This window comes from Athene cunicularia (genome assembly GCF_003259725.1).
Source record: "Athene cunicularia isolate RWA chromosome 5 unlocalized genomic scaffold, athCun1 chr5_part3, whole genome shotgun sequence".
NCBI lineage: Eukaryota > Metazoa > Chordata > Aves > Strigiformes > Strigidae > Athene > Athene cunicularia.
This window is the reverse complement of record NW_020799103.1, coordinates 9,627,288-9,654,779: the sequence shown is the minus strand read 5'-3', so window position 1 is coordinate 9,654,779 and position 27,492 is coordinate 9,627,288. Positions and strand designations below refer to the sequence as shown.

Here is a 27,492-nt window from a genome sequence, read left to right as displayed (position 1 = left end):
GAAAACAGTCATCATGTGCACCGTTGGAGCTCATATTTGCAACCCAGCAATCTCCCTAACAAAGGGAGTTAGATAACACCTTTATTTATTACAGGGCTTGCCCACTTGGGTGGAGTTCCCAAGTATAGCTACAGCCTAAGAATAAAGTGTTTGTCTCGAGATGAGCGCTATGTGTAGTTGTAGCAGGGTATTGTCATACATGTTAGCATCTTGAGTACTGGATACCCTTACTTTTTGGTTGATCACAAGTGCAATCAAAGAAAAAAAACCCACTTTCCTCCAAGCTGACTGGCTAAATATGATCAAGAAATGTAACAGAAATTAATTCAGGCTCTGGGTTTTTTTGTTGGGGTTTGTTTTGTTGTTTTTGTTTTTTTTTTTCCTCTTGGGGTTTCTGCTTATCCCCTGGGTACATAGGCTGTCTAATTCTGCAGCAGACTGATGGACAGTTTGTCTCCCTGATGTGCTAGGAAAGGCATCTTGATTCAGAGCAAAGCTGTAATCCAGGACTTGATTCAGCGACTAGAGAAGGCTTTGATTCTAATGCTTGATTGATGGAGCCCATTCTTTCACTGAGTCTGGAAAAGATATTGACTGGAGGTAAAAAGTTGGAACATTAAATAGTTTTATGGTTCAGTTTTATGTAGCTGTCTGCATACAACACTTGTTACCATGAAAGTCAATTTATCAGATCCATAATCATCAAACTTGCACCGTGGTATTTCAGGAAACAACCTTAACTTTCCATATACATGATGAGTTGGGTGTTTATGGTTGGTTTTTTGCTGGAATGAATTTTAGTAGTTGTTTCCCTTGAGTTATGCTTGCCAACAGGATTTCCATCTCTCCTCCCATTTCCAGTAGTTAATTTTACTGATATCTAATGTTGGTTCTTAGCACAAGGCTGAATGTTCTTTAAGGAGGTGGAGTGACTTTATGAAAAAAACTTAATTAAAAAAAATTGATAATGCACTGCTCATAAATCTATTTGTGTTTGTTAACATAACTGATATGCCATAGTGATAATTGGACTGAAACTTTGGTCCTTTTACATTTATAGAAGAAAATGAAGTATATGGTAAAGATATTGAAGCTGTTCTCCTGGATCTGGAACTTTTGGGCTACTATCACTGTATTTTCCTATAAACCCACATAGAACTGGATGTCTGCTACATATCTTTATTCAGGATTACAGAAGACTGTTTTTAAATGAAACCTTTTATATGACTCAGATTCTCAGCTTTACACTGCTGTTGCTCAAAGAAATAAGGTGAATTTAGGCAATTCATGGACCAATCCATAGTCCATGTAGAAAATATTCCTTTGTAGAAAAGATAAATCACCTACACCACAACCTCAGTCATGTATTTATGTTCAGACTCAGCAGATTTCTTACTCTGAATTGTATCCCGTAGCTCTTATTGAAGTAACTGTTTTCTTGTTGTTTCTGGCCAGTGTTTAGGAAACAAAGCCCACACCTATTCTGTCAGCAAGCAAAATGTGATAATAATAACTTCTGTATACAAATGACACCTTTTCATCATTATTTCCTTCTCCCTGTCTCATTCATCAGCAAAAGGCTTCTTACCACCTTTCTGAAAGGACTCCGTAATGTCTTGCCTGCTCCTTGCCGAAGTCAGAATTCTGCAAAACGTTCCTTGTGTGTCTTGCCCTTCCTGGCTAAGCTCCTGGCTTGATCGTTACTCCCTCGAGCTGAATCACTGGGTTCCTGTGGTGGCTGGGGATTGTGGTGCTTCTAAAAAAAACACTCAGTAGAAAGTGATTTCAGATTGTTAAACAACTGACGTGTCTGGGGGTCATGGAGGATCTTAATGTCTTCCTGGAGAAGAGGAATGACATCTTGATCCAGACTGTGGTGTGCCTGTATGGTGAAATTTCTGGGATGCTGGAAGTGGTGTGCACCACGCTATGCAAAGGAAAATCATGCTGTGTTAAATAGATCTGTCCCAGGGCAGTGCTAAGGTTGCCAAGGGGGAATGATTCACCTCCCAGCTTGCTTGTGAATTCTGGAAGTTTGTATTATTCCCTTAATACCATTTATAACATGGTTTTCAAACAAATGATGATTCTCTGTCTGGAAATGTGAATGAAATACTTGCCTTACAAGAGGCTGGCACCTTCACCTCTACCCTATTCTGTAGAAACTGTGAAGAGGCTAGAGAGGGACAGTACAAGTAGGACACAGTAATGGAAAATGTTTCTATATTATGGAAATATAAAATGGAAATGTTTCTATATTATATCTGAGGAATTGAGATTTTTCAAGCTGCCAATATGATAACATAACCCCAACACAAATGCTGAACTAAAAATTTCGTTTTTTCAGAGTCTGAACTTGTCATTGACTTTTCTGATTTACAAAACCTGTTGCAAGGAGGGAGCTATGTGACAACGGACCTTGCACTACCTGGGTAAAAACTGTATGTGTGAGCACCATGGACACATTTCTTATCATGCTGGTGCTGCCTACTAGGTATGTTGTGAAACATACAGTTTCCTGACACATCTGGAATTGGGCCACTGCAGAGTAAAACTTTTTTTTTTTTTTAAAGCAATATTGCTCATGGATGAAGCCTTCTTTATAGACCTTGCCAATCATAAATTCCTCTATTTTTTAGGCTCTTATGTAGCTTTAAAATACAGTTGGAACCAATGGTCTCAATGCCTGGCATATGAGCATTTAACAAAAGAATATGAGGTGCATTTTATGTTGTTTTCATGCCTTATGCTAATTTCAAGAGAGAGAGGGAATTGAAATTCAGGCTTAATTTCAGCTACCCCATGGAAAATTTAGTTACAACTTGCTGACAAAGTCAGATAAAATAAAAAAAGACACCCCAACCACTTGTGCTACTGGGTTCACAGTGGCAGTATGTTTCCCAAATTCCCAGCTGAGGGAGGAGCTGAACTGTGGATAAGCAGAGCCTAAGCTGATGGAAGAAAAACTTGCAAAACTGTCCAACTTGGTGCATTTCAAGTAATGCCCATGGGTTACCAGCAGAGGTACTAGCCCTGTGTAAAAGCAGCAAGGGTTTTAGCATGGCTGAGAGACGTGGCTGAAGTGTTGGCATCTTAAGGCAGAATGTGAACTCAGAACTATCAGGTCCTTGGTCCCCTTCAGGCCACGTTGCATTGGGATGCTCAGAAGTTCAAGCTATGTTGTGTTTGGATGCTCAGAGGTTCTGGGAAGAGATTGTACTCCCAGGGAAGAAAGCCAGTTGATATATCAGTTTGTAGCAGTTTATTTTTGTGTAAGAGCTCTCCGTGTTTGTATTAGGGGAATGTGTTTATTCTAGGATCAAATAAAAGTCCTAATAATGCGGCGAGGGAGCGTCATTTTCTGGTTTGAGTTCTATGACTTCTCATAGAGTGCTTTCTGTGCAGAATGAGTTTACCTATGAAGCAATTACTGTGTACTCTGGAAAACTGTAGTATTGATTTAAGGTAACAGATAACCATAGACTGGCCTTCCCCAACTATCGTTTTGTCGCCTGACCTAGGACAGCCTATGCGCTTCCTACTCGCAGCCTCTCTCCGTTGTTGTGTGCTTCTCTATCTGCTGATATGGTTCAAATGGGTTTATTTTCAAGAACTAACAATCTCACAGTTCTGTTAAAGCCTCTGGCCTAACTTAAAGCTCGTTGATGGCACTGACTTTAAAGCCCACTGAAACACTGGTCAAGTTGTTAGTTAGAAAAGCTGCTTACCATACCTCTGGATGAGCCACGAATGGGCAGAAAATTGAGTTTTAGACAAATTAGAAGAAGCTTCTATGGAAGTTTTCACATCAGTTTTGTTCTCAGCTGACTCCCCAAATGGCCTGGAGACTGAGTTTAAATGGCCAGGCAGATCTTTTTACAGGAAGATTTTCTTTTCTTTTGGTGCTTGTTCCCGAGATAAGGGTAAGCAGCATCATTGTTCCTGGACTGTGTGAAGGCTGATAAAGAAATCTATCTATGCTGTAAAAGTCAATGCTATAAAAGTAATTTCACTAATTTAACCCTGTGAAGTGGAAAAATGACTTTCCACAATCACTAGCTAACAGCTCCTCTATAAAAAAACCCAAAACATAGTTAGGCAAAACAAGGGAAGCCATAATCAGCAAGTCTGATCTCAAAACCTTTTCTAGAGTTTGGTTCCACAGTGTTCTTATAGTTCTTGGTCTGGGACCTGATTGTGAAATAATAAGAACAGCAATTTAAAGCTAAAATTCAGACTTGAATCACCCTTTAATCCTACCCTGACCCTTTAAGAATTCTGACTTTAAACATAAGTTCTTGATCTTGGAGCCGGACATGGATGGTGACATTCATGCCCTAGAAATGTCTTTGGTAGCTTAGTTGGCTTCTCCATGCTACCTGTTAGTGGGTTTCTATTGCAGAAGGTGTTCCGAGAGGAAACATTCTTTGAGCACTGCAGCGACTCCAGATGTGACTGGAAAAGACACGTAAAACGTTTTTATGGTCCACAAATAGTTATGATTTTATTGAGCAGTAGAATACACAAGAAAAAAAAGAAGTTCTTTTTGAGTTATTGAAATGTTTCTTTAAAGAATAATCAGGAGCTGTCCTATAAGGAATGTGGTTTTGATGTTTTAATAGCTCCTAGAAAACATTTGAAATGTTAGGGCTCTGTTAGGAAGGCTTTCCTAGGAAAGCATCTACTAGAAGAGGCCGTGCCTAGGACACAGTAACTTGTTACAGAAAGAAAAAAGATGTTTTTGCCCTAATGAAGACCTAAAGTCCAGCCAGTATGATCAGCCCCTGTAGCAAGGAGTGACGGTGCCTGAAGATACATCCTGATGAGGCTCTGCTGGTGCTCTGAGCCTCCCAAGCTCTACTTCGGTAAGCAGTTGGGATCTTAGACTCCTCAAATCCACGCTTAAAGGAAAAATGAGTGTTTATGTCCCTTAATTCCCCCTGTGCCTCTGCCTGGAAACATGGGGCTAGATTTCATGTTAGTTCACAAAGCTGGCACAGACCCATGGCCTGCAGTGGAGTTCATTTTTGTTGCTGAAGGTGCAGGCTACAGCATTAACCTACTTCAGAACACTTCTCTGAGCAACCTATAGCAGTGTCTCACCACCCTGACAGTAAATAATAATCTAGCCAGTGTGCAGAAGTATGTGCTCCGTGGGGAACTCAAATGCTCTATCGAAGGGCGCTGTGTTGTTCCCCCTGTCCGTTCCCTGCTCTCAGAGCTGGGGGAGGGCGAGCTCAGTGCAAGATCCAGCTCACCACAAGATGCCCAGGGATGTTGCCAGCCTCTGCCGCCTCCTTTGCGCCTGTGCTCTGCCCTTTATAGACTCGTGTCTCTAGCATAAACTCTTGTCCAGGCAGATACTAGCGATGACTAGAAGAATATGGGACACCTGGTTTCAAGTTGCTTTTTTTTTTTTTTTTCTCTCACCACCCCTTGGTATTTTTCTTCCCATTCTGTCATGCATCCCTCCCCAGCTGGTTCTCTTCCCACATTTCTCCCATCTCTCTACTTCTCCCAAAACAGATGCCCATCTCTCTCCTGCCCAGAAGCTTCTCTTGCCTTTGCTGCACTTGCTTTATTTAATGCCTTACTCTGCCAACTGTCTTTGACCATCCTGGTCCTCCAGCTTCTACTTCAGTCCCTGCTAACAAGTGATTGAAGAGAAGCAAAGCCAGTCCTTTCCTGCATACCGTTCTGTTTTCTGCCCTGAAGCAAACTCTGTGTTTCCAACTCGTGGCCTCTCTCCGTTGCCAAGTGCTCATGTAGCCAATGATGTGGTTTAGCTGGTTAAATAAACCCTGGCAGCCTCCCAGCATGTTTTACAGATTTTTTTGGTGTGTGTTTGTATCTCATTACAGTGCAAATGAATGACCTTTATCAAGAGAGAAAGTGTAAAAGATTTCACCTCATTATTTTCCGAGAAAATATTTAGTTACAGTCCTCAGAAAACTGGGAAAAAACTCTGCCTAAACTTCTGTATTTGAACCATTTTGATGGCTAATTGTAACCTGCAAAGGGACACTCATCTGTGAGCGATTGCTGAAGGTTAGAGACAAAGCCAGGCAACGTCATGTGAACTTCATATCCACCTAAGTCTGCAGAAACTTACAGAAACTTCTGGAACATCTCCTGTAAACCTGATTACACTTTGGTGCTACATAAAATTATATCAAGACTCCAGACTTCAGGGCTCTTTGTCAGAGAAATGTTTGATTTGCTCCAGTTAAAAGATGGAGAACTTCTACGTAAAGACACATATGAAACGGCTTGAATTTCAAGATAGAGGGCTGGGATTTTTTGGAGAGAGGGGAAGAAACTGTATGAGCCAGAGAGGCTTTGCCTGGAAAAGTAACCAGCATCTTAGTTTCATCAGACAAACTTTTTGTACGTTTAAGTTCAATGAATAAAATAGATGGCTAGTTACAAAGGGTTGGTGACCTGCTCTCTGCAGAACAGACCTTTTTCTCTTGCAATAGCAAAGACAATGCATGACGCTTGGAAATCAGTTCTGACTATAACATTGCACAGTTTTTATTTCTACATTGCAGCAACTGAACATTTTTCATGAAAAGGGAATTTTTCAAGAGTCTGAAAGCAGCAGGTAGCTGGGGAAGAGTTAAGATCTCTCCTGTTCCCTCTTTCTTCCCTTGGGTATTTTGTGCTAAGGTTTTGAGAAAAAAAAAATGCCCATTTCCCTAAAAGCAGGCCTTTTCTTCTGAGAGTGTTGCAGCATAGTTGTTCTCCTTGAATGTTTCAAGTTCTTTCAGCCATCATCAGTAGTAGCTGCTGTCTCCCGGGCACCGTTAGGCTGTTTTGTTGGCAGTACTTCGGATTTTTAGTAGAAAACCAGTCCTTCCACTAGACTCGTCAGTGGCAAAGAAGAAGCCAAGCTGCTAAAGCAGGACTGTTTACCTAGGCTGAGCTACCAGTTTTCTGTAGTTTCTCTAGGTGTTAAAAAGCAGTTTCCGAAGAAGAAAGATAAGAGAGAGAAGAGGGGACAGCATTAAGCAGGAAGAGGTACCTGTATTGAGAAGATATTTGCTCTGGAAATAAGAACTGGGAGGGGGCTGAAAGAATATGAACTGTCAGAAAAATAAGCTGGATGTTTAAAAGATTGCACTGCTGATGCTACTGTGTGCTTGCGGTCATCCTTGCTGGAGCAGAGCCAGTGAGATACATTCAAGGAGTCAGGAAGAGATGCACATAGTAAGACAGTCTTAATGTTAGTCACAGTTCTAGGCTAGCTCGTTACTACCTGTCTGGGAAATTACAGCATCCAGAAGGACTTTATTGTTTGTGCTATTAGACATCAACTAGAAAACTTGCTCAAAGCCTGTTTGAGCTTCAGACACACTGGAGACAGTAGCTTTTCATACTACCGTTCCTAGTGATACTCTGGTATTGCCAGCTTAGGGGTGGGCAAGAACACCAGCATAAGCCCTTTGCAAACCTTAAGTATTATTACCTAGTTTAAGTTGCAGTCCTGCTTATGAATTTCTCATCTGTAAGCAAGGATATAATCTTGTCTTCTTTGCTAAAGAGGGTGGGGTGGGGGAATAAATGCATTTGTTGAAGTGGCTGGCCAGTCTTGGGGTTGTCTTTGTTCAGGAAGCGCCTTGCTGAGTTTGCGGGACTTCTGTTATCATTCAAGGATTTGATAGAGAAGATCCAGTTTCAGAGCTGAGTAATGAGGCGTGCAAAATCATTGCCTAATAACGAGAGTACCCCTATCGTGTGCTTCGAGTGAGCAACGAGACAGCTGCTGGAACTGGAGACTGCTTTTGAAACCACGGTCCTTGATCATAAACTAAAGGGTACGTCTCTTCTCTTGTGTTACAACTGAATCTGAAGCCCTTGATTTACTTGGGATCAGGTTGCCTGTTAGAGAAGCAACTGGAAGCTGTTCAACCATATCTCCTGATAAGCCCTTAATGGATTTTGGTAATTGGGTGTTGGGCAGAATACAGAGTTTTAGACAACTTGTAAGAGCGTTCTCCCGAAGGTTTAGTATCTCCAGCACAGGCTGGTGTTTTCAGCTGTCTCCCTGAAGGACTGGGGGCGCCAGGTCGAATGGTTGGGCAGCTCCTGCTTTTGCAGGGAGAACTCATTTTCTTTGCTGATTGTTCCCAAGAGAAGGGTAAATAGCACCATGGCTCCTGGCCTCTGATCAGCAGAAACCAGCTTGGTTTCTGCCAGCCATGTGCAGACAGGCAGGACCGTGCGTTTCTGCAGCACGTGGCCTAACTGCTCTGGTGAAAAGGCCATTTGTGGTGACACTGGAGCACTTGGGAGCAATTAGTGCGTTTTGCTTATGTGACTTATTTTGGTCTTTTGTGTAAATTACTGACAACCATAATGCTGTGCCAGACCTGTTGCTCATTAAAGAGAAAACAGGCCCTCTCCTAAAGGAGACGTATTGCTGTTTAAGCCCAGAGATCTTCCACAGACCCCTGGAAATAGGGGCTGGTCATAAAAATACAGCTATATTAACCCTGCTGAGAGGTGGTTAGACATTAGTTGTGCAGGATCAGTATCACAGCTTTTACTAAAGTGATGCTATGATTAAAGAAAGAAAGGAGGGAGAGAAAGGAGGGTCTGGGCAGGGCTGAAAGCCCCATCTCGGTACAGCAGCTGCCGGTCCCTGTGGGCATCACTGCCCACCTGAGCTCACTGTTGTGATGGGCATCACAGACTGCCTTATTTTTTCATTGATAACAAAATTAAACTCTCTGCTGAGCTCTTTAACACAAACGTGGGAAAGGAGAAAGAGGCATAAATGGACTGGGGTGTCCTTGGATTGCAAATACTCACTGAAACCTAACAACTTTTATGTGTCTATGAATCAGGGGATTGTGTGGTTTAGGTAGAACTGGAATCTTGTGAAGAAAAGGTCAAGGTTGGATATTAATGCTCTTTTTTTAAACACTCCTCCTCTCCATCCTCTCCCGACCTTCCATTTTGTGCAATACTGGCATTGCTTTTCATTCTCTGAAGCACATTTTAGATTTGTCTGATTAAACAGGTTGCCTGAGCCCGTACCGGTAGCAGCTGACAAGACGGGAAACTCCCTTCCAACTGTGCATGTAGACATAGACTGAAATCTGAGAGTAAAAGACACGTGTGTGATTTTTTTCCCCCCCCGCGCACCCTCCCATCCCTCCCAGTCACTCACACCTCCCCATTAAGATTCATGTTCACTTATGGAGGTAAGCATCCAGCCATAGAGCTCCAGATTTCTTTAGGGACCTGTGGAAAGAAAATCAAGAGAAGTTTGTTTGGCATCTGATTCTCCCCTCTGTCGTCTTTTTTTCCTGCAAAGAATCACATTACTGAATTTGAATATGAATCCTTAGGACCCTGAATGTCTTTCCCCAGTATAGCAGATAGAGCAAGAAGAGCTCAGATGAGCAAGAACTTCACCTGATGCCCACTGTGGTATTTGTAGTCCCTCTGGCCCTCAATAAACAGCAAAGCAGAACTGCTTGGGCTCACCACGTTGCGCCTGGAAGGTGTTTCCCTACTTCCCCCTGGGAATTCTCATACGGAATTTCCTATCTGCATCAGCTCTGCAAACAGAATGCAGTCTGGAGGCTGGAAATGTAGCTTTATATGGTTTACTGGAGATGATCCTTCTATCAGGAGGCAGGTAATTGCTGAGATGGTTTCTGAGAGCCTGTGTAGGGAGGTGGGCTCTGTGTGGTGGGATGCTGGGCATCACCACCCCTGGGTCTCAGCGGTGCATGCATTTTCCTGTGCTAGTTGGGTAAGAGGATCAAAGGAGGCTTCGAAACAGTTTTCAGCTCTTCTGCATGTTGGGGCCAATCTGCTTTAATTTGCATTTGCTTCAAATGGTTTGAGAGTGGAGATCCCTGGCCTGCAGAATACTTTCTCATGTTCTCTGTCATGAATTATTCCCCTTGGAGTAACTGAGACAGAAACGTTAACCCAGAGCCTGCCTGACAAGGACTATTAGAGTAGGCTTCAACTATGCCTATAGGGAATAGCCCTTTGCTGCTGGCAGGGCTCAAATGGGAAACAGCACAGGCTGTAACCTGATTCATTCCCCTTTGATTCATCTCACTTTGCAGCCTGAAGACGTGCTGCCAGCTCCCAAAAGCAAGAATCATCAGCTGTTGGAATATCATTTAAAAGGGGTATTATGAAAAAGGTCCCTATTAGATCAGATTAGTACCCATCTAAATACTAATTACTAATACTATTCGATCTTTGCTAGCAGTGCTCTGGTTGCAGAAGCTGCTCTGGGGAACAGTTGTTTCTTCCCCCATGATGCAGTGAAGCAGCTTCCCATCTGTTGTCACCTGGCATTAGGCCACTAAATCAATGAAGCCGTGTCATCTCTGCTGTGGGTCAACACTGCTGCAGGTGCTCCTTGGACTGCGATAGGAAGATTATTAACCTAGTGACACCAGATTGCAGCATATCGACATGGTATTTCTGAAGGGTCTATGCTGTCCTGAATTGTCTGTACTAAAAAAGAAAGGATGTTTTGTGTAACAACAGATTGCAAGCTGCAGATGATACTAGAAGGACCTTACCCAATGATGTCTACAAATGCTTTTCCAAGAGGCTTCTCTTCGTATTGGACTCCATACTTGGCACATAACGACTTCACCAAAGGTTTCACCTTCCAGAAATTGTGCCGTGGCATTGTTGGAAACAGGCTTGAACAGAGAAAGAGAAAACAAACCTGAGAAAACTCTAGAGACTAACCCCAAGGGATGGGCATCTCTGTCTGCCTCCTCATAGGGGCTAATTATTAATGCCTTCTCCTCAAGCTGTACAAGCAGACAAAAGAAAGAGAGGCTAAGAGAGATATCCATATTTCACAGCCCTCTGTTTCAAGGAGCCTTGTGAAAACTGAATGCATTGATTCTCCTGCCATGCCTTAAAACAAAGCTGTGTTCAAGAAAGACAATGCAAGTCAATTCCTGCAAGAGAAATCACTACAACCCGATGCGAGGGAAGCAGGAGTGAGGAAACAAACAGCCTCAGCTGCGGAGATAACTGCCCATTTCCTTTGGGCAATACCAATTGTTTCTCACTGAAGTGAATTCCCAGTGACCCCCTTCCCACCTCTGAAAGCTCATGGAAGATTGAAGCAGGTAAAGAAGAATTTGGGATCACCTCGCCCTGTGCTGTTCAATGGAGATTTCCTCAGCTGACTTCCAAAGCAGTCAGCTTTACCCTAAAAGCTGTTTCTTTTACGTTTTCTGTTGTCACTGGCAACAGACTTTCCATATGGCCCTGATTTTAATATCTTTTCTGGAACCTGGTACCCAGCAGCATACACAGTCCCACACAGCTGTCATGCTATAAAATGCTGAAATGCTTTAGGGGAGAGGAAATTTCTGAAATGGACACTCAAATTCATGTAGCTAGCTTAGGATTTGAGTCCATCGCCGTTTTAACTGGTAGATACATACTGCTGACTCCTAATTAAACCCTAAATTAAAATGGTGAGGGAGAAAGCTGAAGTATTTAGTAGCAAGAGAGAAAGATGCCATGCCTGTAGTAGAAGCAGACTATGACTCCCAGTAGTCTGGGATTCTCTTTCATTGGCATATGGTAGGCTCCAAAAATCCTACCCCATCCCACACATGTGTCTTTAGCAGACTTTCTCTCTTCTTAAGTCCAGTGTTGTGACAACCTGGTAATGGCCAAACGATTCTGGGTCCATACTCACTGGTGCTCGATTTGAAAATTCAGGTGCCCGGTGAACCAGTCATTGAAAAAGGACTGCTCGATATTGCAGGTAGCTGCTACCTGTGAAGGCAAGAAAGCAGCTGTGAAGGTCAGTGAGGCCTCACCCTAACATCAGAAGGAAGCTCCTCTTGCGGGGGCTGATACGTGTCTTACGGCACTGCTGAGCGGTCAGCGTGCAGAGACGGCCGTGCTGAGGTGGCTGGTTGCAGCAAGGGGGGCTTTAATGCTCCTTCAGGGCTTTACTGTCAACTGTTGTGCTGCCTGTGTCTCCGTGGGTTTGACCGGTGGTAAAAGGGACAATATAAGGAGGCAGTTTGTGGACATATGTGCCAAGTCACGTATCAGTCTGAGTATAGACTCCTAAATCTCTGCTTCTCCCGTTGAAGATCGGAAGGTTAACAACAGTACCAAGGTGGAAAGCAGGGGAGGAAAAACACATAGACACAGACAGCCTGTTTTCCCCGTCCTGTCTAGTTATTACCCAGTTTGCCTTAAGTGCAAGGTCTGAAGATTCTGGAAATATTTCTTAGCTACTCTAGCTAGTAATGACTGTAAAATTAGGTAGTTTTTTCTCAAAATCCTCTTACACTCTGGCTAAGGTGTGATTTCTACATAGTAACCATAGGAGATATACTCTCCTCACCTCCCCAGGATGCATCATAAAACCGTATCAGTGTCAAGGAGGCTTATCTCCCTCTATCCTATATACATCTTCTCTCTCCATCCCATCTCTCTCATTATCCCCCTCCCCAAATGTCTCACTCCCACAATCTCTCTCTGGCTGCAAATTCCAGTTGCATAAAGTGCTTAAGCAAAAGCTTAAGGTGAACATCTGAACACTCCCATGATTTCAGTGAATCTATTCACATGCTTAATATAAAACAAATGCTTACTTTTTTTTTTTTTTTAGTGCTTTTAGCATGAGAGAGAGAAATTGGCTGTCACACATTGACAGCTCACCTTCAAGGCCCCATTAACAACTACAAATACTAATTATACTAATCAACACATGAGATGCTTTGAGATGCTTTCTTCTCTGTGGTAAGTTATACCAGATTCATAGAGCCAGTGTCAAAGTTGCTTTTATTATCCTCTAGGTCTGAATAGGGCTTGGACCACTGTAAGTAAGAGGTATCCTTTTAGCAGGGTGGATTTGTCTGACCAGGTAAAAAGTTGTAGAAAGCAGCCGATTATATTTCAGCAATAAGGACTGAAATGAAAGATTTTAGAAACATACTGAGCTCTCTTCAGTTTTGATTTTCATCAGGGCTTTTCTATCTGCTCATAGGCATATGCCAAAATACACCGCCCAGGAAAGCCAGATCATGCTTCTTGAACCTGATACTGCCTCAAATCTGAAGGAAGCTTTTGATTGTCAAATTAATTACAGAAGTTTGGACTTCCATGGCTTGACTCAGCACTGCTGGCTCTGGGGAGAACATTTTTATGGGAGGGGTCATGGGCAGAGACCATATACTAGTACCTGGGGATAGTGGTGACCCATCTGCTCTTTGAATAAATTTCTAATTCATTTTGGGGTGAGCCAGGGGTATTCTTTCCCCTCCCAGTTACCTGAGAGCTAAGCCAGTCTCTGTGCTTCTCACAATCAATTTCCATTGGAATGTGATTCATCTGGGTGACCCACACAAACCAGTGACTCTCCAGAAACCTTCAAAACCAAACAGGCAAAAAGCACGACAATTTATATAGCAGATCGGGTTATGAGGGAAATAGAGCGGGGTTTACAGAGAGAGCAGGAGACACAACCTGGGAGGAAAGTATTTCTCTGAGGTATTGAACTAAATACCTCTTCTTTCTATGGAAACCAGAGCGAATCACTTCTGTGATGAATTTTCCTTCCCCTCTTTATACCTCTGGGACTAACGCAATTATAATTAAAACAAGCAGGACATCCTACTGGGCTGTTCCTCTCCCTCTTCCTCAGAAGTGGATTGATCTCTCATACTACTATTGCCTTTCGATAAATAAAGATGATTCAACTTCCTGAAAAAAAAACAAGCCTCAATTTAAATATTCTCAGAACCGTGTTCATCTTTCCCCTTGCTTGATGGATATACATTAATTTCAAAGTCAACCTCCCATTGGTTTTAGCTTTCTGGTGTCAAGCTCAGCACACTGGAGCTCCCAGCTTCCCTTTGCTCTCTCAGTACCTTTGCCATGTCTCAGCTCTGCCCAGGGCTGGGGATTGCATTAGTGTGTCTTGTTTTCTGCTTATGGTATATAACTGCATTTTTAGCACCTGTACAGTTGTCTACAGAAATGCACTTTCTTCTCTTTACCCAAAGTAGTTTCTCTATGCTGAGACTTAGATGTATGTTGACAAGGTAGTTGTCCAGAAGTGTCCTTATTCCGGTCTTTAGGCTTGTTTTCTGAAAGAGCAGATGATCTGAATTTGTAATTTTGCCTTTCTTCTTGCACTTTTAGCTTAACCAAAATACAGAAGTTTGGGAAATAATGGGTCGGTTGACCTACATTTTTCAGCTTGATATCAGCCTGGAAAGCTTGGCTAGGCACTTACATAAATGCATGTGTTGTGAATCTCCTCTTTTTCTTAGGTCCAAAGTGTTTTGAAACTATGAAAACTGAAGTCATGAACAGTGGCATTAAATTTTGTGGAGGTAAAAGTTCTAATATTGTGAAGATTTTTGTACATCCATTGCCATTTCTTTTTACTCCCCCCCAAAAATTTGTTTTAGAAAATGTTTTTCACTGTGATGAAATGGTTTCCTAAAATTAATGCTTCCTGTGGGACCAAATGCCGTCCTTTGGTACTAGTCAGTGTACAGGCCATGCAGTCTTCCACATTGGGAGAAGTGGTGAGCGCTTCACTTACAGGGGAAGCACGTACAGTGCTCAGGAGGGCTCATGAATTACCTTCCAACAAGCTGGGACAAGGGTGGCCTGAGGCACTCTGGAATGGTCCAGCCTTGACCAAAGTGGAAAAAAAGTGCATAAATGTGTTGGGATTAGGCAGCGTGTGAGACTGGGGAACAAGGAAAGAAAGGAGAATCCTGGCTTGGACCATCACAGGGGCAGGGGAAGATGCTGAGCACCAGAGCCAGCTCTGCTGCGGGGAGGTAGAATTGGGAGATGGTAAGTGGAAAGAACAGCCAAGGTAACACAGTGAGGTCAATGACTGCAGAGAATCTAAATAAGAAAGGCTGGTGGGGCACAGCAGAGCTGAGGCTTGGTTTGTCTGGCACTGGAGGGAGGGGAGAGCAGTGGGAATGCCCTTTATCTCCTACCTGACAAAAGTGAGGAGAGACAGGGATCCCAGGACGCCGTAGAATGGGGTGTATGTGATGAAGTAGCGCAGGTAGTAGCTGATGGCCCAGGCTAGGTCCTAGGGAAGAGAGAAGACATTAGACATCACTTTGCCTGTCTCATATAACGTGTCCTTGCTGGTGATGGGAGGGACACTGGGTAATTAATACAGCAAAGTGTGATCCCTGCCCACTGGCCTCCCTCCCTACCCAAGCGTGATTCCCTGTGAGCCAGCTGGACCCAATAAAGATCGAGGGAACATTTCACTCACCGCCCAGAACCTGCGCCTGATCATGGTCGAGATGATTTGGATTTGGAAATACACAGGGATGAGCAGAGGCGGGAAGACTGCAAAGCAAAGGGAAACGTTTTGGCCATCAGAGGGGTGAAAAAGCATGTGACATGAGCAAGCCATGATTTAGGACTGGTTCTAGGGAAAGTCTGCCTAGCCCTGGTGAGAGAGGTGAGGGCTGGTGATGGGGGGTGAAGAAAGGAGGCTCCACTGCACACCCACTCATCTCGACTTATCGAAGAGCACTAACTGGCAACATGCATTTTTGCGATGGAGCCTTTAACACAGAGGTTATTTTTTTCCAGTCTCAGTTGCTTGCCTTGCTTTACACGACCATGCTGGCAACATTCAAGAAGCTTGGATATCACTGAAGAATATACTGAACTGCTTTGAGGACCTGCAGAGGGGATGGTGGTCCTGAGGAAGGGCAGGATGAGTTGGGACATAAGGAGTTGCTCTGCTAACACAGTAAATGCTGGAAAGGTCAACTGGCATTCAGAGAAAAAGGAAAAGTGCAGGGCAGATACTCACTGAGAAAGAAGTACTCATGCTGGTGATTGTAAGGTAGGTACTTCAGCTTCTTCTTGCCATACTGCAGGACACAGAGGAGAAAGCTCAGGCTTGGGTTATGACACTCACATGTAAGAGAAGATTCTCTGCAAATTTATTGACTGGAGAGTTTTGACTAAATTCCCACCATTAGATAAAAAGTGTTTTGGTATGGTTAAATATCTTGACTTTGTAATTGTGCTGGGTGTAAATTAGTTTTTAAACTCTTCTGGCTTGCTAAGCAGATAGTTTCTATTTGCTTGAGAACCTGATGGCATTTTTATGCATTTCTCCACCTTCTGCCATGCCTGTGGCTGTGCTGAGAGCTGCTATCATCTCCATCATAACCAATACAGATGTGATAGGCATAAAATCTGGTAAGTTGCTACATGGGATGCCAGTGCAAGACAGTGGTCATTTGCATGATTCCATAAATCTATAATGTGTCATGACATGTAAGTCTGACATGTAAGTGATAGGAAGTAGAGTGCTGTCACTGAGAGCTATTCTGTACTGATTCCTGCATTACTACAGCCCACCTACAGAGAGCAGATGCAGGGAAGTTTCTCCAAACACAGGTTCAGACCTTGGGTTGTTGTGTATTTGCAGGTGCCTATTTTCAGTGAAAAGAGGGAGCCAAGGGCACCCGGTCTCCTAGCCTCATTTCCATAGTGAAATATCTAGAGCTATACAGAGGGGGCTTTTTTGATCTTCAGGAGTGTTCACACAAGGAGCTAATGCAGGGAGAATATGGATTCCTGCGAACTTGCATTTTTGCTTCCAGCATAGCAGTTTCCCAGTGAAGGTAAATCTTGTAGCACCAATAAATCAGGCACATCATTCGCTCCGGTCTGAGCTCTGAAAGGATGTGTGCTTAGCATCATCCGGAAAAGCATTTATGCAAGTGTGAAAGGGTATTGAGATAGACTGATGCTGCCCTAATATTTCAGATATTTTGTAGGAGGGAGATCCAGTTTTCCTTGTTGACATAAATGTTTACATTCTTAGTTTTTCCTTTAAGCAGTAGAACCATGGTCTGCTTTTAAACCCATTTATCAGGCACAGGATTTTCCAGAGTGTGATACTGATTTACATCTTCTAGATAATGGCTTTTTTATACCCCAGGAGAAGGCTTTCATTTTAGTCACATGTAAGAACCCTTCTGCCTCTTGAAAATTCTGTGTGCAAGACATTCTCTATACATGTCCATCTACCAGTATGTATGTCCCCTACATGTGCCTGGAGTTACTTTCTCAATAGTACAAAAGCTGGCTCAGAAAACATGGACTTTTGAAGAATGTGTTCCCCCTGTGTTGTGCTTGCTGCAGATGTTTGTTTTCTTTGGTTTGTTTTTGTTTTTAAAGCTAGAAATCCTTGTTCCATTGTAAAAATGATTAAGAATGGGACATGGTTTAAGTTCTCTGTGTAGGTTTCTATACAGTAGACAGTAAATATTTTGGGTCTAAAAGGACGGATTGAATTAAAATCTCTTAATGTAGCCTGTTATTTCATGTGCAGCATGTAGTTAATGTAAGAAAGTAAGTATTGCTCATGCGAGCAATATCCCTTCAACTGCATGGCAAAGGCTTCAGTGGAGAGGACCTTGTAGAGATTGTCTGGTGCACAGCTGTGCTGACTAATACGGGAAGATTTTTTCTGTGGAAATGGCAGATCATTTTTTAAATATTCTTGATGAAGTACTGAGGAACACAATATTTTCCCCTCGTGTTGATATTTCAAGCCAACAGGATGAAGATGTCTTTAATGGCTTTCTACTTTCTTTCCAATCCCACCTTCGTTGCTTTTCCCAAGCTACCCCAAAACACTTTCTCCTGACAGTATAGGAAATAGATAGTGAATTATATAGTCAGCCTTGCTTTTCAGTCCAAGGTTAGGGAGGATGTGATGGCCAAACTCCTGTCAGACAACACAGTCAGATTAAATCCCTGGATGAAGCATTTCCTTTTTTAGCATTCCTGGAAGTCTTGACTGTGTAAGTCATGTCTGCCAATACTGGCTAACTCCTGGTTTTGCACAAGCATTCTCTGAAGCCCTTTAGGAGAATGGTTTTCCATGTTTTACCCACTTTGCCTTACCTCAACAGGCTGCGTATCTCCGAGGACAAAAATATGCAGCATGTTCACGTCTGGGTCCTTCTTGAATATGTTGGGCTTGGCATGGTGTTGGAAGTGACGATGGTTCCACCAGTTTGCAGAGGCACCCTGGGCAGATACAAGAACGAAGAGTTCATCTGTGGGAAACTACAGTTCCTCTAATGGTAGGATTACCCATTCATTTATATAAACCAAAACAGTACAACTCAGGTTATGGCCAGACTTTTGAAATAGCAATAAGAGGAAGTGGCTCAGCTGTCAGCTGCTGTGAGACTCCTGGTTTCAGAGGGCTGCTTTGCCCTCGCTAAGGATCATCCACATTGAAAGAAGAGGGAATAAATATACTCTTGAGTCACGTGTCACTATGGCTTCCTACATGTGAAGCTGAATCGTGGAATCATAGAATTATTTAGGTTGGAAAAGACCTTGAAGATCATCAGTCCAACTATTAACCTAACACTGCCAAGTCCACCACTTATACTGCCTGTGAGGAACCAGGCAAGACAAGGTGGGTTTGGGAGAATGGGCAAAGCTATGTCCCATGCTCTATAAATTCCTACTGGAGGTGGGTGCTGAAATGCCTGGACTGCCCAGGACAGAAGTTCTGAAGGCATTTTGAATGGATGGGATGTAGGAAGATGGGACATTTGAAAACTATTATGCCTTAGTGGAGTGCATGCTTAAAATATGACAGGATGTTAAAATAGGGTTTTATGCAATTTAATAAGCTTTGTCCTCAGCTGCTATAAATTGGTGCAGTTCCACTGAAGCTTGTGGAACCATTGTGGTCTGTACCAGCTATGATACAGTCTCTTATCTCTTCTGTGCAATAGTCAGTAACTTCTCTGTGCAGCTGTTCACTTGGAAAGGCTTAGAGCTGCAGTTCCCTGCTTTAACATAGCCAAAGTGGCTGCAGTTGTTTCCACAGTACCCCGGGGTCCGTAATGTCCTTTACCTTCAGGTGTCCAATGATAAACTTGTGGACAATGTGGTTCCAGGAAGACTTCTTAAAGACAGAGAGGTGTCCAAAATCATGCTGCAGCCACCCTGCCTGGGCCTGGGATGAAGGGAAATCAAGTAGTTAGAAAGCTGTTTGAAGTCAGAGTTAAACATAGAAGGCAAGTTGTGAGTGTGAGGAAGAGAGGGGATTAATTGAAGTGAGAAGGTGAAGATCTCTGTTTTCATTCTGGAGGGGAACATAGAATCATTTACGTTGGAAAAGACCCTTACATAAACCTAACACTACCAAGTCCACCAACATGTGGAAGGAAAGGCCAAAGAGGTGAGAAAAATGTGTGAGCCATAATCAGCAGCAGGTAGGGGTGGCCAGAAGGCACCACAGTCTCAGGTGCGTTGTGAATATTTTTCACTGCTGTGAATATTTTGCAGCATTAATTTATCTAATATGAAAAGTTCAGTGCACACTGGCCTTCTCCTGAGTGATTTGTGTAGCCAGGATGCTATGCCTACTGCTTCTCACCTGGGAAGTTGTAAGGATGCAAGCGAGGATGAGAGTTGTGATCCAGCCAGTACCGAAGTATGAAACCATTAACCAAGCCAAAACTTCCATTGCAATAATATGGCCCAAGTAAAGAGAGAAGAACAAAGGATTTGCTCTGAATAAGTTCATGTCCTCTGCTGTCTTCCTCAGGGTCCGGAAATCCTCCACCAGTTGGGACTGCAAAATAGACATGCAAGGCACAGTATGCAGCTTATAACTAAGTCTGAATGTGTCTGGGGAAGGAAGGCCAAGTTCCATCCTAAGGACCCTGGCTGTTTCTTGCACTGGTTGGCTACTCCAGAAGTGAGGAAGGACCTGCCTCAATATTCACCCTGTATTCTGGCTTTTCATCACACTTTCCTATGAATAAACATCCTGGCTGGTCTGAGCCCACATCTTGACCTTTTGCACCTTGAGCTAGGAGAGTAATTCAAGCCTGCCGCTGTGAATCAGCAGCACTACCTGGCTCTGTTGAGAGTTACATCAGCTGATGACTCTCGTCTGAATGAGCTTTACAAGTATTAAAGAGGCAGCTGGAGGAGGAGATATTTCAGTCCTATCACTTATGCATAATTCCAGAGCTCTGATGAGGAGCACCCAATATCAGAGCTCCTGTCATCTATTTAATATGTGGGTCAGCCACTGTGCAATCACTCATGAAGAGCATTCCCGAGTTAATGCGGGTTTGCATCGTCTCTTCTATTGTGGGTGATACAGATGTATCATAATCATGGCCCGTCACAAACAACGGGATGGGATTGAGTTTCGTGGCAAGAGCTAGTCATGCCATGCACTGTGCCTGAATAATGAATGAACTGTCTGGGAGGGATAGAGCTGCCCTGAGGATGCAGGGTGGGTGGAAAAGGTACTTGCTGGGTTGCTGCTGCTTAAGAACAGCCACCGAAATGAGAATCTGGTTCACCTCACCCATCGGTGCCTACTGCTCGTGCCATGTGTGGCACAAATGCAGCTGCTCCCCAGAGCTTTGCTGGTACTGGGCTCAGTGGGATAAGCCAGTTTGAGTCTCAAAGAGATATTTCCCTGGGAGTAATCTGTCAAAGGGAGTGGCAGAACAGTCAAAGGGAGTGAAGTCTTGTTGAGGTGGTGAGCAACTTGTTTGGAAGTCTTTTGAGACTTCTTCAAAGAAGTCTCTTCAGACTTCTTTGCCCCGCTTCCCCCATAACAGGCCAGTGATGACATGTGTTTTAGAGCTTGGTCACCAGAGAAGGAATAGCAGAAGGGACTCCAGTCACAAGAACTGGTCCTCATTTCCTAGTTCACATTTCCCTTCCGTGTGGGATCAGTCCAGCCTGGGCACCTGGAATGGGTTGCTAGAAATGGGACATGATTACCACAGACAGATACCACAGACAGAGCTGTTTGGGACATGATTACCACATGATACCACAGACAGAGCTGTTGGTAGCTCTGAGGGAAAGGAAAGGCTCGTACTGCCCGTCTGAAATGTGTCACCTCCCTCCCACACATGTTTTAATCTATACTGGGATGTGCACATTGCTCCACAGAGATGTTCAGTGCTGAGCACTCTTCTCCCTCTGTAGTGAAGAGACCTTTATAATCTGACCTGGAGGACACCCTGAGAGGTAAGAAGTGGTGGAACATACCCATCATAAACCCCAGCTCAGAAACAAATACTCACGTTTTTATCTCGGTCCTGGCTAGGTTCGCCTGGAGCAAGCTCTCCAATAAGTAACGGCTTGAGAAACTTTTGCACCAAGGTGGGATTGATGTGGAAGGCCTGGAATGCATCCTGGAGTAGACATATGAGTAACTGTATGAGACTCGGGAGTAAGCTGTTGATTCCTACTCACTGTGTCATTTCCATCCCCCTCCAGCACTGTCCTTCTATGCAGTGCCCCCCCACGTTACTGTGAAAGAGGGGTGCCAGACTGACTTCCACCTCTGTGATGGTTGTTCAGTGCAGTACTAGAGACTGATGAGTTTACTTATTTAGCAAGAAGCGCATAGTGAGATCTGGGATGCTGTTTAGACATATGGTGAAAGGCACCTCAAGAAATGTTTTCTAGGCAACTAAATACCTAAATCCTGTTAATTCTCTTAGAAGGTAGGCAGAGAGGAATTTGTGCAAATCCCCACTAGGATATAAATACCCTTTGAAAGTCTGCTGCTTGGAGGCAATTCAAGAGAGGGGGTGACTGTGGTGACTGAACCAGGACATGACTGCAGATACAGAAAATATTACTGGATGTTTTGGCCAGACCTGTAGATCTCAGCATTAACACAGCTGAGGAAAATGTGGTGACTCTTCATTGAGTCAGGCACTGAAGACTGCCTTTCTCTTTTTGTTCTGTAAGATGACTGAATGCTGCCTTAACTCTTCTGTATTCTAGAACCATATTCTATATATATAGGCAATTCTATCTCCATGCAAGTCCAAGTAAAATGTCTTAGAAAGGAACCAAATCAAAAACTTGGTTGTATACCAGAACCTGGAGCAACTGCTGTCAGGTGCTTGCTATCAAGCTTTGCAGTGGCTAGGACCCCATTCAGAAAGGGATCTACACCAAAAAGCAACTTTATTCATTATGCTGAAATATGCTAAACAGGTTAGCAGTCTTGAAGAGATTATAGTTATCAGTACATGCGATAAGACCTGTCATTTCTACTGTGCTGTGGTATACACCTGCTTGTCCCTATAAGAAGCCCATTAATATTTTGTGAAACTGCTTGTATATTTTCTACTCAGTATCTGCCTTGAATGTTGGGTACATTTTACTGAAGTCTCTCCAATGTGTGACAATAGACATAAATAGCTTGTTAAGTTTCAGCAACAGAATCTAATTGAGGGATGAAACTTGGGAAATAAATCCTTTTGCATATACTCCTGAGGCTGGAAAAGCAGGAAACCCAACCGGAATATTATTTTTCTTACATATTTTCAAGTTGTCTTCTAATATGGAAGGACAACGCCTTCTTTGTAGAGTCTTTTTGATCCTGGCATTCATGAATTTCCCTGGTTCTTCTTTTTCTGTACTCCTTCCCCTTTCCCCATGTGTTTGCCTACCTATGTCCTACAGATGCCTGATGGGAGCATATATTTGATGCATCTGCTGCTAGTAGTGAGATCTTGCACACCCCTCCTCTCACATGGCATGGCTTGAATTTTAACGCCAAGGATAGTGGTAGGGAAGAAAGTTGACCAAGGTCAGAAACTCTTATTCTGTCCTTGCCCTTTTCTTACTGCACAGAGCTGGAGTTAACTCTAGGAAATCATCTAGGAGAGCTGTAAAAATGTAATTACAAGAAACGCTGAGACTGGTACAGAAAAAACAGTCAAAAATAGAAGTCGGGGATACCATGCTTCAGCCTTTCTACCTTTGTCCCATGTCTAACAATAGTAGGGGCCAACTGAAATCTCACTTCTGGCTCTAAACAGAAAGAGCAGGCTGGAAAGTGCTCACCATGTCCAGCTGACCCTTCTGGGAGTTAACCTCCATCAAAAGTCTAACTCTGGTGTTCAAAAATACCAGCCAACAACCTGGGTCCCAAAGTCCATCCAAATCAATAGAAACTTTCACCTTATTCCAAGACTTTGGATTGAGCTTCAGAAGAATACTCTGACTATAGAAGTTTTGCTGTGGGAGGCACATAAGAAGGGAGAGTGAAAGCTGATCTGAGCCATTTAACTTGGAAGTTAAAGAAATGATATATGAGAAGTTGGAGATGCAGCACTGGTAGGGGGGTGGGGGGAGAAAAATGCTAGCTACAGGTGCAGGAGACAAATAAAACTCTGTTACCACAGGGGGAAGTTTGGATCAATCTGTCCAGGTCCACTCATGAGGATTTGGCGCAGGAGGAGTGAGACCAGGGATTTTTGACTGCACTGGGTTAGCCACTGGTGTTACTTTATTGGTGCCAAAATGAAGGTAAAACTCTAGGGCCAGCAAAGCTGTTTCTACAGCCCTGTGCTGCAGACAGTTTGGAGTTTCCCATGCAAAGAAATAGTTGTGTTGAATCATCAGTTTTCTTCTCTACTTTGAGGAATCTGATTCACTTTGCCATAATTTCTGGATACTTCGCCTCCCCACAGCCCATCTGAGGTTAAGGAATACTGTCCTCTCCCTTCTACAGAGGGATGATAAAGGACTGACTTGCCCAAGGTTACAACTGGTAGCAGACAAGCCTTGAGCCTTTTTTTACCAGTGATTCGGTAACTGTAGCGTTTTCTGCTCTTGGACCCATAAATGTGTCACTGTCTTGTTGCAGTTCCTTCCCTGGTCCAATCTGCAGATCATGTGGAAGAGGAGGAAGAGCAGAATGAGTGGGGAAGTGAGTAGCTGACTGTACCTGCTACAAGGTTTTGCAATTTCAGGGTGAAAAAAGGGGGAGAAGGGGGAGGAGGGAGAGAATGAACACATAAGAAGCATCAAGGAATGTTGACTCTCTTATTTAGACTAATGGGGAGAAAAAAGTCATTGGGTGTCTGACCAGGTACCACCTGATCACCATGCTGGAGATCTCACTGATCTGTGTTGTATTAATTGAGGAGTGACTCAGAACAGCAGCTTCGGGCTGACCATCTAGAAAGTATTTTTGTCTACCTGGTGCTTTCCTGCCTATAGCCTGGCTGTCTCCTTAACATGCTTATAAGTGCTCTGTGATGACATTTCCAGGGAGAGTTCTCCTCTGCCTCTGAAGTGAAAAGCCTCACTTCTGTCTGGATGGGGTGAAAAGTAAAGGTTGGAACTGGTCAGAAATGCAATCATGCACATTAAAGTACAGTTGTTAAGCAAAACTACTCGACCGATCTTCCACTTCACTGCTATTGCAAGCCTATGTCATGAAGCAAGTTCTGGCAGCAGGAAAGTTTTACCTTTACTGTGAAGTAAAACATATATATGTCATTGGCAGGTGTAGAGAATGGGTTTTTCAGTATAGCCTCCAAGCAGGAGGGAGAACAACATCTCCTGATTACTCTTACCATCATCAGACAGAAAGCTACAGTGGTGGAAGGAGTGCTTTTTTATTAGCTATATCTCATGCATCTCCTTTACTAATACATCCTGAATGTAAGATACTACCTGAATTTTGGAATTGTCCTCAGTTCTGTACTAGCGATAAAAAGCAAAAGGCAAAAGAAAGTCTCTGGGAAGTTCCATGTGATATTTACACCTGAGCTCCCAACTTTGCAATCTACTAGCCAAATAAGCTGAGTGTCATACAAGAAGTGGGCAAGTGGGAATGATTCCAACTGCTTTTCCTGAAAAAATTCTTCATATTATTGAGGTATGAACTGTACTTGAGCATCTGAAATGCTTAGTGCAGTCAGGACAAGGATGTTCTTTCACATCCTTGAACATCTCTGAAACAGAGACTGAAGGTTCCTTCGCATTACTCTTGCCTTCATTTTCTGAAGGCAACTGTGCATGATGTGATGGTACCAGAACAGGGTGTCCCACACTAGTACACTGTCTCAGCACGTTAAAGTATGGCCAAAAAACAATGAACGCTCAGTGTTGTTAGTACCTGTAGGGGAAATTTGTGCCTAAGCTAGCCTGGGCTCTCCTAAGCTGACTGGCATGAGCAGGCTGAACATAACAGCTCCCATGGAAGCTTCTCTGTTAGCTGTCGTGTGAGCATCCTGAGAGGAATTAGCTCACACATCCCCAAGCAGGGTAACTTTAGAGCAGCCTGACACGGACGTGGAGTTCAGTGAGTGTGTCAGCGGGCAGCTTGTGGTAGCTGGATACACATCATCCTCTCGAGGATTGATCCAAGGTAAACGGACAAGATGCTGAGGTTCCTTTGGGGTGTGTTTGCTGGGCTGGAGGTCCTAACTACATGTGGTGCTAAGGAGAATCTGATAAAGATGGAAACCATGTACGAACTAGGAATGTAAACATGTTAAACTGAATTTTTATCATTGCCTTTTCCTCCTTCTAAAGTTTTCCTGTTGTGGTATCTTGCAACACAGAATGAAACCTGTTAGTTAATCCTTGACAGGGTCAAGGCCAAGGCTTTCTCAGGCTGAGTGAGAGATTTTTTTTTGGCAGTAAACTGTTATTCACCACAGGGAAGCTGGAAACCAGATGCCAATTCTGGTTTAGTGTTCAGAGCAGTGATGAACAGTTTCAGAGCATTCTTAAGACCATGCCTTCATGGAGTGTGCTCTGAGTATTGTGGGATGCATCGTACCCTGGGGAGGTGGGAGGAGGACCAGAAGTAGTAGAATCACAAACCTGTGCTTCAGCCTCCTTGTAAGGACTGAGACAAACGCAATAGCAGATGCTTTTTGGTTTCTAGTGGAGATACTGGAGTTAAATTCTTGGGAATAGGAGTCAAACTCCTCCAGTTTCAGCAGGCCTGCTTTAAGCAGCTGAAAGTAAAACCTGGTCTATCTTTTTGAGGGAGAAAGGTATTCATTCAGAGGATTTATTGGTAGGGGACAGGAACACCAAAGCACATCTCAGTGCTCCAAGGAAAAGAATGGAAGATAACCATGGACAACAGGCAAATGGAGACTGATGGAAAGGTTAGTAATTCTTGCCAGTTAATTCTGCCACACACAGAGCCTCTTCCTTGCTAAGGTGTTAAGAGCCGTGGGAGACGAACAGTTAATGTTACAGCTTGGTCTCTCCTGCCGCTTACCATGCACATATTCGGGAAAGCTCTGAGGCAGTTTAAATTTTATTAACTATGGGCTAATGCCCTGGGGAGAGAACATGCTCTCTGGATGCACTTCTGAAGAAGGTGGCTTTGAGGGAAACTGCAGACAGCAATTTCTGAGGCAATTTGTTCATTTTCCAAGGGTTTTTGTTTGTTTGTTTGTTTTGTGTTGGTTTTTTTAATGTTGCTGAAACATGAGAGGTAGCTGAATCCAGCTATGCAGTGCAGGAGCAGCTGTAGCAGCAGCAAATGGTTGGGTCTTTTTCTTTTTTTCCTTTTCTGTGGAAACCTGCAACTAGATTCTCTAGAGAATTCTCTCCTGAAAGAAGCTAAAAAGCTCCTTGTTTTAAAGCCTCAAGCTCACCCTCCTCACAGAAGCAACTTTGAAACACAGACTGGCCTCTCGTTAACCCTTTCTTGTGCTTGGCTGCTGTGACTCTGCATGTCATAAGCTACACACTGAAGAGGGACTTGGGTCTCTGCTCATGAATTCAGAGCTCCAGGCACAGCACAAACAAGACACAAAGACAAGACAGCAGGACTTAAGCAGAGCCGAGCAATCTCTACCAACCAGTCTTCCAGAGGCTGCGAATTGCCATGGCTCAACGGAGTTGATCGCCAAGGAGATGCATCAATTGGGACCAACCTTTTCGCTCCCACAAAACAGCGATAGAGCCGAGCTGGGTGCTCAGCAGGTGTTAGAGAGATGGGGGAAGAGAGGCAGACAGCTTGGCTGCACAAAACCTGGCTCACTTCTCAGTAACCACCGGGAAGGACCTGGCAGGGGTTGCTGGCGAGAGCCGGGGGGCAGCCGCGTGTGTCTGGGCGTGGGTCCTTACCGTGGCATCTTCGCCGGCGCAGTGGCTGATCACTCGGTGACCCCCCGGGTGTCTGTTTGCCCACTTGGTGACATTATAAACCTTTCGCTCTATCACCAGCCACTTGTCCGTCCTCAGGTTGTGCTTCTGGATCTCCTCCCAGGTGTAGAAGCGGATCTGCGCCTCCGGCTCCCCCGACTCCCCTCCTTTCTCACCCCCTTTCCCCATGGGGCCGCTCCTTTGTCTTCTTGCCCAAAGAGGCAGGGGGGGCTGTGGGGGTGTATGTGTGAATCTCTCCCTGCGCTTCTTAGGGCTGAGCCGGCGGGGGGAAAGAGCTTTTCTTGCGTGATTTAACTCAGCTGATCCCCTGTTCTCCCCCTCTGCCTTCGCTCATGTCCTCCCTTCTCTTTGTCTCTCGCCGCCCGGCCCTTGCGCTCTCCCCGCTTGCTCGGAAGTGCCCCCTAGGCTGGATTTCCCCGCACTGAGCCACTTTCTCCTCGCACACAGCCCCTGTTTTGTGGGAAGCTCGGCCCCTTTCACCCACCCCCCCCGCATCTG

The 27,492-nt window shown here is 44.0% G+C and overlaps 2 protein-coding genes across 2 annotated transcripts in view; one reads left to right on the top strand and one right to left on the bottom strand.

Moving 5' to 3' along the window:
* Positions 1 to 6,512: 6,512 nt before the first annotated feature.
* LOC113481354 (fatty acid desaturase 2-like) lies at positions 6,513 to 27,471 on the bottom strand. Its single transcript, XM_026850904.1, has 12 exons — positions 26,956 to 27,471; positions 21,129 to 21,239; positions 19,448 to 19,645; positions 18,923 to 19,024; positions 17,950 to 18,075; positions 15,836 to 15,896; positions 15,284 to 15,360; positions 14,994 to 15,091; positions 13,300 to 13,396; positions 11,708 to 11,787; positions 10,560 to 10,685; positions 6,513 to 9,249 (listed from the first exon to the last, which is right to left on the bottom strand). Exons 1-12 carry the CDS (start codon positions 27,160 to 27,162, stop codon positions 9,198 to 9,200), a joined length of 1,335 nt encoding a protein of 444 aa, XP_026706705.1. The 5' UTR covers positions 27,163 to 27,471; the 3' UTR covers positions 6,513 to 9,197.
* The window catches only part of FADS1 (fatty acid desaturase 1), a 24,471-nt gene continuing 22,685 nt past the window's right edge, over positions 25,707 to 27,492 (top strand). The window contains exon 1 of the mRNA XM_026850906.1: positions 25,707 to 25,982. Within this exon, the coding sequence (XP_026706707.1) occupies positions 25,950 to 25,982 (33 nt within the window). The 5' untranslated portion in view covers positions 25,707 to 25,949. The remainder of the gene's footprint in view (positions 25,983 to 27,492) is intronic.

Bases quoted from the DNA above. Each gene is read 5' to 3' on its own strand.
- LOC113481354 (XM_026850904.1), bottom strand. From the start codon at position 27,162: ATGGGGAAAGGGGGTGAGAAAGGAGGGGAGTCGGGGGAGCCGGAGGCG. The intron at 15,092-15,283 runs GTGAGTGAAATG...TCTCTTCCCTAG, and splicing joins TCAGGCGCAGGTTCTGGGCG to GACCTAGCCTGGGCCATCAG. The intron at 13,397-14,993 runs GTAGGAGATAAA...TTGGTTTTGAAG, and splicing joins TCTCTCCTCACTTTTGTCAG to GTTTCTGGAGAGTCACTGGT.